Genomic DNA, 14,199 nt, shown 5'->3' with positions numbered 1-14,199 from the left:
GTAATGAAATAGATGTAACGGCATTTGTCTTCATTGGACTGATCCACTCAACATCAGGAAAACAGAGATATCTAAGTAAGAAATTAGTCACGTGGGCTTTACTTATGGACAAACGTTTCTAGAGCACAGTTCAGATCTCAGGTGGGCTGAATAGTCTAGGAGAGGCAGAAATCCTTTTTCCATGGAACATAGGTGAAGGCACAGTGACTATGTTCCTCTTTGGCTATAGGCCTATAATTACCTGAGAGGGACGTGAGAATTAATAACATGTGACATTGACTGTTTTGAAATTAGGTCCTTGGCACTTTCAGGGATGGATTCGTCTTTCCACATTTCATAGCCAGACACCTCGACACCGACTAAACTGTGCCAGACACCTAATTCTCAACTACTCAGCAAGATGAGTAGTACCAGTCTTAGAGCGCTCTGTAGTTACATTTATATGCAGTAGGTTATTCTGCCTCACGGGTACATGCTTATGAATTCCCAGTTGGCACAAAGGCAAGGAATAAATCTGTACTTCAGAAGATTGAGCACCAACTTGCCATTGAACACTAAGCTGCCCAGTAAAATCAAGAATTTCCATATGACTAATGAACTGATTTGTGCCTAAACACAAACATTCTTGGCTGGATTGACATTTACACTAATATTATTTCTATATCAAATGATGTAGCAAACTTAGTATGTCACAGTCAATTACAGTTAAGAGACAGCAATTACTGTTATCTGCAGTGTGAACCAAATGAGTTTTCATCACAGACCAGTTTTGCTAGAGAAATTATCTGTCAAATAAGCAAAATGATGAAAAAATACAACTTTTACTGTAGATTCCTTGTGATTCTGCTAAAAAACACAAATTGCAAATCTGCACATCATCACAAAATAAATGAGCCTTTCAAGGTTACCTGCTGCTGTGCAACAGGCGTAAGGGACATTACATAATATTACATGTTAGTTAATATTGGAAAATTGACAGCACGTTGTGAATTTTACCCTACACACCTACACACACAGTCAGGTCTGTGTGCCCTGAATTGTTGGGTACAATAGGGAGAACTTCCTCAAAAGAGTATGCATTTTCCTCTTTCAGGCAGGTGGGCAGAGCCTTGCTCAAGTGAGTCAGGGTCAAGGCTTATTCCTGGGGCAATGCAGATTCATACCACCCCTTTCATAGGACAGATATATTAACATATCTTTGTCTAGCCTTAAACTATTTTCCCTGCCAGGTGTGTAGATGATATATGAAATTCCTATCATTATTAAACCTAATTCACCCAGGAAATACCCATCCAATTTTGACTTGACATAGCACCAAGGTTTCAAAGCTATCTTTTACCAGAAATAAATAAGAGGTTCCAATAAAGATCAGGAAAAAAAAATACTTGTTTTTAGACAAAATGTTATTCAGAAAGAAAGAAAAAAGGAAATGAAACACAAATGGTGCTTGTCTGAATTCGACCCTGCTGGAGCACCAGTTACTTCACGCAGCTGGGGCGGGCTGGGCTGTGCAGCCAATGTCAACACAGATGGAATCCATTGCTGAATTAACCGGCCCTTGGTTTTGAAATGCATTTTGCAGTGCTTGCTATAACAAAGTTGAAAACAATTATAAAAAGATTTCATTTTCACTGAAAATAAATAAATAAATAATATATATATATATAAGAAGAAACAGAAATATCCAACATTGAATACTTTCTGATTAAAGCAGGCTGCTTTAATATTGAAAGAAAATCCAACAGATTAAATACAAAATAAAAATAATTCATTCAAATCTGTATCATAAACAGCTACATCTTCGGGGAGCTATGGAACACGTATATCTTTGAGCATCCAGAAATATAAAAAATACATATGAGCATTTTGATATTACTTAATATTTACAGTGCTTTACTTATTTTACTATTGATAGTTGTATTGCCTAATGTTTTTAACCTGGCAGTTTTTCAGTGGAAGACCTGTGGTTAAGTTATGAATTATGAACTGGAGTAATTCTTGATTGAATAATTTTTCATTAGTTTATCTGAAAATAAAAAGTCCATAAAAACACTAAACTATTTACATATCATATAAAAGGATTAAGTCTCAAAAAAAAAAAAAAAAAAAAAAAAACCAACAACCATAGAACATGTGTAGTTTGACTGGTATCAGGAGGAAAGACCTGGCAACCTGCAAAGAAAGCATTAGCAAAAATTTCTGCTTTTATTTTTTTACAACAGACCACAGGGAAGAAAATGAGAGAATGCTGCCTTTCAAGAACAAATAATCTTGTTCAATAACAGGAATAAGAACTGAGTTAGAAAAAAAATACAAAACAAAAAACATTATTTTTTATATCACTGAAGGAAAAGGGACAAAAATGAGTGGGATATTGTTGCCCAGAATAACACCAGTGACACTGAAAAAACAGATAAAGATGTTTGACAGGAGCTGGGTCTGAGACAAAATGAGAGATGGTTTATTTGAAATGAAGACTCATAAGGGGTGATAATTATATTACAGAACTGAGATCTCTGAAGACACTAAAGATTGGGTTGTCCATGGGATGCCCAAAAACAATTTACAGGAGAGATTGCTCAGAGAAAGAAAAAAAGTATCTCCAAATAAGCAATACTTACCTGGACATTAAAACTCACTATTCTACTAGATACTATGACACAGACTTAGTGGAAACATTAATTTTATGGTCTATTATGGTCTACCTCTCCACCTGCCCTTCTGTGTTGCACGGACCACAAATGAACTATTTCTTTCTTTATCCTAGGATAGAAAATACTTCATTTCCCTCTTTTCCCTCTTCTGTCCAGGGGTTACCAAGGTAGGTAATAACTTTTTTTTTTTTTTTTTTTTTTTTTTTTAGGGATAGTCTATCTGATACCTGCTGAGGATACACTAGCATATAATGTGAAAAGTTGTATAAAAGGCAGAGGAAAAGAAATGTCATCCTCCACAGTTTGAGGTTATAAAAGCACTTTACACCCCAATGAAGCCTTACACTATATAGGAAATAGAAAGAAACACCTCTGTTCATGCAATGATTTAAGATGTGAAAGTTTACTGTGAAAAGCAGTGACTTTAACAGAGGAAAAGACTGCCGGTACACCCATGCTGGAGCCAAGGGCTGCCAGCAATTCCACAGCCATGCTCACACATGTGTTATTAGATCAGCCACCAGTTCAGATCCAGCTGGACTGTAGAGCCAGCTGCTACGTTACCCCTCAATGCTGCAAAGCAGCAACATGACACTGGAAGAGTGGTCACACACTGGTGATGCATAATAAAGCTATTCAGAAGGCAGCAGGCAAATGTGGGCTTTCAAGCAAAGTCTTTGACACATGCACGTGCCATTTGTGCCAGAGCAAGCTTTGAGCTGACCTCCGTACAGCCCTGTGGCATCCTCAGTCTGGGGGGGAAGAGGGCTCATGCAATTATGATCCCGCTCCCCAGATGTAAAAAAAGTGAATGTCCAGATGTCAAAACAAATTGAGAAATTGAGCACCAATACAATTGGCAAAATTGCTAACGGTACATGTCAACGAGGCTTCATCACACCGCAGTAAAGGCTGGAAATTGGGCATGAGTACTCACCACACACTTGGACTTGGTATGAAAGTCTTTAGAAAAACTCAGAATCACTAAGGCACTAAAAATAAACTGCTGTTTATTGCCAGCACTTGAGGACGTGGATGGACCATGGATTTTTCAGGTCAAAAATGCTGACTACATGGGATATTAAGAGCATGTTGAGCTGTGCAGAAGTGAAATATTAGCCTGAGTGCAAAGATGCAGAAGACAAGGAGAATTCTTCATGTGACCACAGCCTTGTATTCCAAGGTTTCGGTTTTCAAGGTTGACAATTTTTCAGGTTGTCATCTAGACCCTAAGAAACTGGGAGCCAAATAACATGAAAAAAAGTCTAACAATTCAACTTTTCAGACTCTGAGCACATCTGACAAAGGACAGCAAACCAGCCAGCCACATAACAAACAAGTGTGGCTCATAGGACTGGTAAGGAGTAGTAAGAGGCTCTTGTAGTTGTCTCCAAGATGAAATAAGGCTTTTACTACTGCAAAATTATCAGCCAATGGCATTTGGTAGTCTGGTGTTTACAGATACAGAAGAGATGAATGTGCTCAGAGAAGCAATCAGGTGCAGGATTGCGTACTAGTGGAAGTGACCACCAGGCAGAGGATGAACATAAGCACAAGCAAAGCTTGTGTTCAGGACGATTCTGAACAGCGGAAGATTTGAGACAAATAGCAAGGTACAGGCTTTGCACATTGCTCCTGAGAGTGGAAATATGTCTGAGACTGCCTAGGAGTGCGCCTGCTGACGCAGGAGTGAATATCTAATTAAAGGTATCTCTGGAAAAGTGATTAGTATTTACAGTGACTACAGATTCCAGCCTCAAAAACCACAACCTGATGATGGGAAAAGGATCTGAACAGACTTAGTCACAGTTAAAGAATGACTCAAGGCGTCCTGTGGCTCCACAATTTGATCTGAATACTGTCTGGAGAGTACTTACACAGGAATCACACCAGGACCAGAGCTACTTAATTAATTTGCATTTAATTCATTGATATTTAAGATATTAAATAAAACAGAGAAAACTGCAGCACAGGATGAACCATAGAAAGAGTTTCACCCCAAATCTATGGAAGGCAGAAGTGAAAATAAACAGCAGACCCCATGTAAGTAACAGAAGATTTAAAGAAATAAAAAGAAAATGCAAAAAAGAATGAGGCAGAAACACAAACAGGGTATTTCTGTTTCATTCAGATTCTGTAATAAAAGATTATTACACAACTATTTGGAACTGTCACTCAGACTAAACAAAAGTTGTCTCATATCGAGCAAAGGGTCTGGGTGTAGCAAGAAATGGTCTTTAATTAATTCTGAGAAACATTTTCATGTGTATTACATGAGAAAGAAGAAACTGAATTTAAGCAGCACAGAGCCCTCAGTCAGAGGTGGTTATTCTAGCTCAAAGAAGTACCTTAATCCCCAGTCACCTTCCTACTCCACTTTATAAGCTCATCCAGGTGCTTGTGCAGACAAGACAAGCAGCACTGTGAATAATGAAACACCATTTCCTCTGGAGCAATATTCTCTAAGGGCCTAAACTGCATCAAACAAAAACGAGAGACTTTGGTACTTACTGGCCTAATTTCATAACTTCCTTTTACAAAGGTCAAAGACCATGAGCATCTAGTATAGACAGAGAAGCTATAGACATATAGCTTCACAATGATCATAGGAAGAATCTGGTGTAAAAAAGTTCCATCCTACTCTAAGCCCAAAAAGCTCATCCAGTTTAAATGCAAATTCTAGGTAAAGGTTGTTGGGCACAGTCATTTTGTCAGATTAGACATCAAGAAAGCTTTGAAATATTGTGATGGTCACTGTTAAAAAGGCACTGTTATAAAGGGAATTGTTGTAACTAAAACTTTTCTGTGATACCATTTGCAAATGTGATATAAATAATCAACAATAATACACCAACCCTATCCAGAGAAAATGGATATGGCAAATGTGGTGTCCTGCAAGAGAAGATCAACACATGCACAAAAACAACCAACCAAAATAAACAAACAAAAAAAAAAAGACCAAAAAAAGACCAAACAAACAAACAAAAAAACCACAATGGCTTATTCCTTATTCAATCACATATATAAACACTGGAAATATTCCACAATGAAATCATGCCCTGAGGACAGCTCTTCTGGTCACTTCTGGTCAAACTAGAATATGAAACTAGAGCATAGGAGAAATACAGATAATGGAAACTAGTTCAGCAGGATCAAACTATACTTCAAAACAGAAACTAACAGAGCCTGTCTTACATGAAATGTATAGAAATGAAACCTGAGAAGAATATGACTGTGATTTCAAATGACAAAGGATTTACCAAAGTGAGGAAAAAAAACCTACTTAGACATAAGGACAATGGCTGACAATGAACATGGTGGAACAGCCTTTTGAATTGAAATAGTGGTTTAAAGAAACCTAAAATGGTAAGAAATAGATTTTAAGTTTCTGAAAGAGCTTATGTGTTAATTACCCGCAGTAAGAGCAACTGGACGCAATAATCAAAAAGGACCTTCTAGTTGTTCCTTCATTACTGAAGGTCTTGTTCATTCAGATTGAAGCTACTGGCCAGCTCTGAAAGAAACAATTGAGTTTCTTGTTGAATTGTTTATTTTTGCTTCTAAAAATTTTTTACGAGGAAAAAAAGCTCCAAAGCCAACACTATTTTAAGATTATTTTTTAAAGTACTAAGAATAACAACTGATTTCCAGTATCAGAAGAAAAAAAAAAACAAGATGAAACAAAGATTCCTAAGTACCCACCTGGTACACAAGCCTTTTGCTTTTGCTGTCACAAGCCTAACTGCACATTTGAGAAAATCTTGAAGACTGGCACTTTTTGTTTGTTTGTTTGAAGAATGATTAATACAACTGATGATATATCACCTTAAAAATCCTTTTGATTTCAGGATGATTTTTTCTTCTCCAAGGACGCTATTTCCTTTCAGCATTTTCTAATAAATATCTGAGAGTATACCTGACAGGCAGCCAGATAAAGGGGGGCTGTCATATCACTTCTCCTCAATAGGAAGCCCATTTATATGAAACACTCCTACAGTGTGACTGTGTATGTTGCAAGAAAGGGTTGGAGGAAGATGACCTATGCTTTTGATTTATATCTACAGGGGTTCTGGCATCTTGCTGGACACTTGTTGCGGTTAAATAATTATTAAATTGACAATATTCCAGGAAAAACAAAACATATATCCAATTTTACTGTGAAAATCATGCAAAAGAGCTAAGGGTGCTGTTCGTATTTGATTTTCTTGGACTGCACAATGTGCTGAAATCACTGAATGTCAGATGTACTACGACAACCAAATGCTTGGAGGCTAGAAGTATTCTGTCACTGTCATACTGTGGATAATTTATGCCAGTATTCCTCCGGCACGTCAGAGCAGCAGGACATAGCAGATATTATTCTGTTGCCTCAGTGTAAAATGGACTTCAAGGCAACTTGGTGATAGCGCAGTGATGGGATCCTAGTTATTAAACCCTGGCAGCACTGTGAGGGCTACACACAGAGTATTAACTTTCTTATTGCTCCAAATCCCCCACTGCTGCCTGTCTTTTCACTGCAGGGATATATCATAAAAGTGAGTGCTGATTTGGAGAGGGAGAAAGCAGGCTAAAAGAATGGAGAAGCATCTCAACTTTATTTCAAAAGATGATCTTCTCTCTCATATCCAAGTAAGAGTTGACTCAGACATGCCTCTCATGGTCATGTTTTTTATCTGAAGCTTTTACTTTGCTGGCCATCTGAAGGAGCTGTCTGCATGGGCTAAAGCATGGGAGGATTTGTGCTTTCTAAGCCTGACAGAAAGTCTGCTAGACCAGATGTGGGCAAGGGAATGTATACAGACAAAGAATTTCTAAGAGAGCATGTGATTTATTCAAGTACATGTAAGGTCCAATTTTGTCCCTGGATTTTAAGACCTGGTCCAAAGCCCACTGAGTCCAGGAAAATTCTCTGGGCTTTAACACATTTTAATAACTGGAGACTTCACTTTAAATATTAACAACATGTCTCTAAATAAAATGAATTTTATAATCTTTGTTCATAGGCTGATGAATAATAACAAAACTGATAAAAGATTTGGCCTGAGCAAATATGCAGGTCTATTTACAGATCTGAAAAGGAAACCTCGCACAGCACCTGCCCACACATAATTCTGGCTCCTGGCACTACTTTAAGGAGGATTGAATTCCTTCCCACCCACACATCTTTACATAAGTAAAAGCTTAAACATCAATTCAGACTAAACATTTTTGAATGCACAATCCCTTGAGTGCCATAAAAAGAAACAGTGGTGTAAATGAAACTTTAATTTTCCAGCATGCTCAATAACTGATGTGCTAAAAACTTAGATTTTAAACAGTGCATAGCTTATTTAAAGTTATTGATTTCCACTTCCAGTAAATTGCTGTGTTCCAGCAGCATATTGTGTTTCTACCGGAGGCTGAGACCAACTGGAAGAACCTGGTCTCTGTGCTGAATGGTCGACAAAAGGAGGTGACATGTAATATGACTTCTAACTTGCAATGTGAAGAAGGGCACCTTGGAGCAGAATTTCCTATCCTCAGGTGAGCCCAATGGTTTCCTTTCTCCAGGCTTTCTTCTTCTGTGAAAAGTCTTTATGAAAGGCAGGACATCGGTGTCACTGAGCAATGTAATTATGTACAATTTCTATAGAGATTGACAGCATCATCTACCCATTTTTAGGAGCCTGTTGATTAAGAGATTAAAAATCACTATGCAGGAGCTTTAATGGAAGGGAAAAATAGATCTTAGCCACTATCACGGATGTCCAGCCTGGTGTAAAAAGAAAGATGATGCAACAGTCTCTGGTCATATCTAATTATAATGAGGGTCTACCAAAGAAGCCTCTAGCAGTGAAAGGTTTAAAAAAAAAAAATCAATTCCATTGTCTCAACATAACTTCAGGATAATTTTTTAACAGTCAAATTGGGGTTTGAGCTTGCACCAGTGTTCAAAAGTCAAAAAGCTGATAGTTTTGCCCTTCCCTTCTGGCTCCACCTGATCTTTTGCAGGACAACAGCAGTCTGTCATCTCTTTCACAAATTATGATCTCATAGTGTCTTAAAATAACACCACTCGTAACCTATATTTGGATAACAGAAGACAAAAAGAAGCCTGGAACATTTTCCAGCTGATCTCAAAGTGGTACCAACACCAGAAATGGAGGCACGGACCACCATTGCCTGACAGCATCAATAGGATTACAGGAAAAGTGGCCAAAATGAGCTTCCACCACTACAGAAAAAAAAAAAAAAAAAAAAACAAAAAAAACAGTTCAGCTTCATAACTCCACCAAGATGCCGAGATGGAAGGACCTGCAGTGTTACTCTCAGGTCAGAGGGAAGGGCCATGTCCCAACTCCACTTTGTCAGACTCAAAATAGCAAGAACATGCCCCAGATCAACCATCTCTAATTCTGTCAATTTCCACATTAATTAATCACTGTATCTCAGAGAACTATTTTTGTTACTTTGAAATCCAAACTGAATATAACTCCTGCAAAACAGCAGTGACCTACTGGACCAAATTCATACCTCACTACATTTCGTTCAGTGAAGCAGCACCAACTTTAAGGGAATTTTCATGTCAGTATATGAGAAAGGAAATGTAGGTCAGTTGTCTTTAGAACAACAATTTGACTCTTCAGAGGCAATTTATTAAACTGAACCTACACAAATATGAAAGAATGAGGAACTCAATTGGCTTGAGTTTATGAAGCTTGAACCTACAGTCTACATTTCAAAGTCATGTGTATTTTGCATAATTTTCCTCCTTCTCATCAACAACTTGCCTTGTAATTTATGCTACATGCATCTTGAATTAAAGAAAAAAAAATCATTTTCAGGCACTGTTAACTATGAAATGGATTCTCAAGGTTTCCCTGCATATTAATAAGACCACTTTTGCATCCACTCAAATCTGTGCATAATGATTTTCTAACATTCATTTTACTTGAATTCTGATACAATATGTATGGCTCTCAAAATGGATGTTTCTAGCACAAACATTCCCTTTCTATAATGGTTTGAGAATACTTCTTTACATTACATAGAATTGAAATTTAAAAAAGAAAGAAATCTTGTTCCAGGTCACAAATCAGCAGCTGGCAGCACTTAGAAACAAACTATGGTTAAGATATTTTATATAACATCCCTTTTTATTTTTAATTTGTTCAGCAGTATCTAGTATTATTCACTTTCAAAAGGATGGCCAAGAGTTTGATCTGATAAGTTAGTACTTATCTTCACAAGTTGTTATTGGCTTATGAAATAGGGAAGCTGCTTAAACATCTGGGCAGAGATGCAAAAACAGAGTAACACATTAAAATGAAGAAGAATGCTTTCAGTTTTTTGGAGTCTTCTGCCTCCATAATGAGAAGACAGACTGCTAATCTGTAAACTGCACATCTACTTCATGCCTCAGACGAATGAAGGCCTCCTCGGTACAGCTTTAGACTGTCCTTATCAATACATACACTTTTCCACAAATTAATAAAAAGATGGATAATTCATCAGTATTAAGGCTAAGACTATGTTAACCTTTCAACAGGATAGACCATTATTTGCATATGCTTCTCTGAAAAAAAAAATAAAAAAATATGTTGCAAATGTTTTCTTCAAATCTAAAATAGTAACAGAGCGGTAACAGAGGAGAATTAAAACTTGTTCATAGTTTACTGTTTAATAAGACAGCTGCTCCCAACTGCAGGAATTGAATTTGCAGCCAGTAAACATATAAACATCACTAAGAACTTAAACTGCTGCTTGTTCTGCAGGGAATTTCTTACCAAGAGACCAAGCACAGAAGGGCACCAAGGACTTTATGAAAAAAAGAAGCATTCTTTCTGGACTTTAAAACTCTACATTTCTTAATTCATGAATGTTCTCATAAGACTTGATCCAGGAAAAGCTGGTCCTTAAAATCATAAGAAACTGGCTAGGACCCATGATCTCCACAAGACAGGCCAATCTCTGAATACAGCATTAAGTTGCTTGGGCTTTTGCTGCTCTAATTCTGAAAACTGCCAAGGACTGCAGTTCCACAGCTCTTGCAGGTGACCTGTTCTTTGGTTTATTTCACCACAGGGGATTTTTTGCCTTCTCTTCGGCAAGTTGATCCAAATTTCCTCAACCAGAGTGGAGCTGAGAGGAATAATCATTTCCTTGGACACACAGGCTCCTTCCCTTTGTAAGCATTTCTGCTAGTGCTTACCACTAAAATATTCTCTCATATATATTTATGTACTTAAATTAACACTCACCAGCCACTGCTGAGGTATTTCTGGCAGAGGCATTTGAGGAGGTGCTGGCAAACTGTTGGCAACTTCAGTTTTCTGCACATGTTCTTTTATTTCAAAACCTGTGGAAGAGCAAAACATGTCACTTAATGCTTAGGTGGATACAAATGAGACATTTTTTTCTACATGAGGATACTACCATCACACACTGGAATCTGACATGTAGTCCTGCTCACAACCTACCTCCTAAACCTGTTTACTGAGGAAGAACTGGAAGAATGGTAGGAATTCAGGAATTTAATCAAGCAGAACAAACACATACTTACTATATACGATAATGACATAAATGATATTTGGATTAACAAATACCAGACAGAGAAAAAATTTACAGGAAATCGTGCTGAACTGCCTATCCATCTGGAACTGAAAGACATAAAATTCAAACAATTTGCCTGGCATCTATTACAGAGATAAAACCATTGATGAGGGGAAGATAGCATTCTTGTGAATGTCTGAATGGCAACATGGAGCAAATTAAACAGGGTCCCCGCCCTCCCTGGGGAAAGAGGAGTGACTACTTCCACGTTTTCTTGGCATAATCATTTAAATCCCAGTCGAACACACTTCACGGTATTGTTTATTTTTCTAAAAATCAAAAGCAAGATTAGGGTGCATCTCAATGCTCTGACAAAAAAATCAGTCAATAGGATGGATGTACCCTGTGCACATCTAGACTGAATTTAGCTCCTCATGTTTAGATAAGTTGGTCAAGATCACATAATTTTCAAAAATATAATCAATGATGAAATGTTTCTAGTCATAATAACCCAGTCCACTGGCTGTGAAGTCCTGGATTGAAAATCAACACTGATAAAATAAACTGCCTCTAAGGGCCATAGAATCTTCTTTCTTCCTACAAAAGAAGAGGTGATTAGTCTTGAGAAACATTCCTTTTTTTTTTTTTCTTTTTTTTTTGATATAACTTTCATTTGTTATTCTTTATGTAGGATCAATTCATTCTATGACTGCTATCCATATCCAAGTCCCCCATACAATCAAAAGTCAAATATGAAGTACATTTTACTGGGGAAAAAAAAAAATGTTTTCTAAGTGGGTTCTACTACTTCTGTAAATCTAGTTTCTCCCCAAAACTATGTTTGGTGAAGCACGAACCTGCTCTTCTAATATTTGTATTCTTCTACCAAACTACACAACAAAGCATTATAGATTTATAACAGCAAGACCCTTTAAGGAAAACAGGCAACAGTGATGGTCATATTAAATGACTGAATCTATTAACAGTTCTTACTCCAAAATAAACTGTTTGTGTCTTTGCCTTTTAGAAGTCTGAGTTTCAGAAGGAAAAGCCAAGTGTTTTCTCCAGGCCTACAGTACATTGGGCATACCAAGATTCAGGAAGAAAAACAAAGTTTATAGTTTTGCCAGCTCATCAGAGTAACCACTGATTTGGACATGGTGCAGGCTAAGGCCCAGCAACCTGAATAATATATCTGACTGGCCCAGTACGCTCTGGTTGGTGGACACGAAGTGAAGATAATGGTGTGCATTTAGGAAATACATAACACAAGGCAAAAGATTTCTGAAGAATTCCACAAGTAAGAACTTACTGAAAAGAAAGCTACAGTTTAAAGTGTTTTACCAAAATCCAACTTTATAATAATTTCCACACCTTTACAAAGAAAAACTTAATTGTTAACTTCCAGATGTTAGAAAGAATCCAGGCAGTTCCCAGCTGCACTGATCCTTCATTGCCTTTCCCTGTTGTTCTTAAATGGTTTGCTTCAGCAATCGAAATACACTGTTGGATTCAGGCAGTTGATTTTTGCAAATGCCTATAAAGAGTCTGAACTCAGCACAGACCTCAGGCCTGTGAAACCATGCCAGCGATCTGAGAGCTCTCATGGAGTTATGTGGGTGGAGTAAAGCAACATCTTGAAAAACAGACTCGGAATGACAGTTCAGCTCAGTTACAGAGTACTGAGGGTTTATGTGCCTTTTACTGCTTTTAATTTTAATGAAGAGATGAATAGTTTCAAAGGAATGGGAGTACTGAATGTTACAGCTGATAAAAAAAGCAGCAGGGTCATCTCCGTTAATGTGCATGACTCCCTCTGTAGTTTCACACACACTTTAAGCTGGAATGAATGGCTGAGCTCCCAAGGAGGCAGCACCGCTCCTTCCTTGCCTTGTTCCTGTCCCTGCACCAACCTCTCCTTTGTGCCAGCGTAAGCATGTGTGTGGCCTCAGGTTGAACCAGAGCAGTGAACTGACACTGGTTAGGAATAAACCAGAAAAAAAAAAAAAAAAAAAAAAGCAAATAATGCTTGTGCTAGCAGAAAGGAAGCTGCAGTACACGATGAGCAAGAATGAGTAGCCTGGGGAGAGAAATAAGATGCTGTTTTTAGAGGCCATGCTGGCTTAAACTCTATTTAAATTGTAGCTCCATAAACTAGAGTTTATAGACATATGAAGTACAGTCCTATGACCTCTTGCTTAACTGAGCTATAGGACTTCCTTGAATTAATTCTTGTTTGAACTAGAGCATATCTTTTAGCAAAATATTCCATCTTGATAAAATGCCAACAATGGCATGCAGACACTAAGTTCTTCCATTAGTTCATATCGTCAATGCTCAAAACATGTGCTTTATTTCCACTTTGAAATAAACATCCAGCAACTGCACACTGCTTTTTTGTTGTGTAAGTCTAAGAGCTCAATCTCAGCCGTCACTTTTCTACATCAAGATTAATTATGATACCTCCTTTAAGGATAATTTGAACACGTATTTCTGGACCTTCTATCACTTTTATGACTTCCGTTTGACATTCTAAATTGTATCTCCTTGAATACACGCAGTGGAAGTGGGTATAAAGTTCCAGTAACTGAACCAAGCTCTTCCACTTAATATATGGATCTTGTATGGATCTTGTTAATGGATTGTTCCCGTATTATAACATGCAATGGATCTTGTTACAGATCCTGAAATAGGCTCTAAAACCTACGATATAGGTGCTGAAAGGTGGAAAACTATGGGCCTTGGTTCTTTTTATCATCACCCACATCTATAGTCATAAATTAAACGTGTCTGGGAAGATGCTCTAATACAGAGAAAGCCATATCCATAAGTTTAACATCTCTCACCCTCAAAGCCAGGGTGGAGGACAATTTTGGACAATTTTGAACTGGATGGACAATTTTGAACTGTTTGCTAGGCATAGATCTTTGCCTGTGATAACTCCCAAATCACACCTAAGAACTGATAATGGAAGAACTGAATGGAAAATGAGTCAGTAAAGGCCAAACTCATG

General features: G+C 37.6%; 1 protein-coding gene across 4 annotated transcripts in view; it reads right to left on the bottom strand.

The window, feature by feature from the left end:
• AFAP1 (actin filament associated protein 1) overlaps positions 1 to 14,199 on the bottom strand; it is a 117,723-nt gene that overhangs the window by 48,898 nt on the left and 54,626 nt on the right. For all 4 annotated transcript variants that reach the window (XM_084517063.1, XM_084517065.1, XM_084517064.1 and 1 more), the window contains exon 3: positions 10,895 to 10,992. In XM_084517063.1, the coding sequence (XP_084373189.1) occupies positions 10,895 to 10,992 (98 nt within the window). The remainder of the gene's footprint in view (positions 1 to 10,894; positions 10,993 to 14,199) is intronic.

The sequence above is a fragment of the Aythya ferina genome (genome assembly GCF_964211825.1).
Source record: "Aythya ferina genome assembly, chromosome: 4".
Classification (NCBI taxonomy): domain Eukaryota; kingdom Metazoa; phylum Chordata; class Aves; order Anseriformes; family Anatidae; genus Aythya; species Aythya ferina.
The sequence above is the reverse complement of the archived record's forward strand: the minus strand, read 5'-3'. Positions and strand labels throughout refer to the sequence as shown.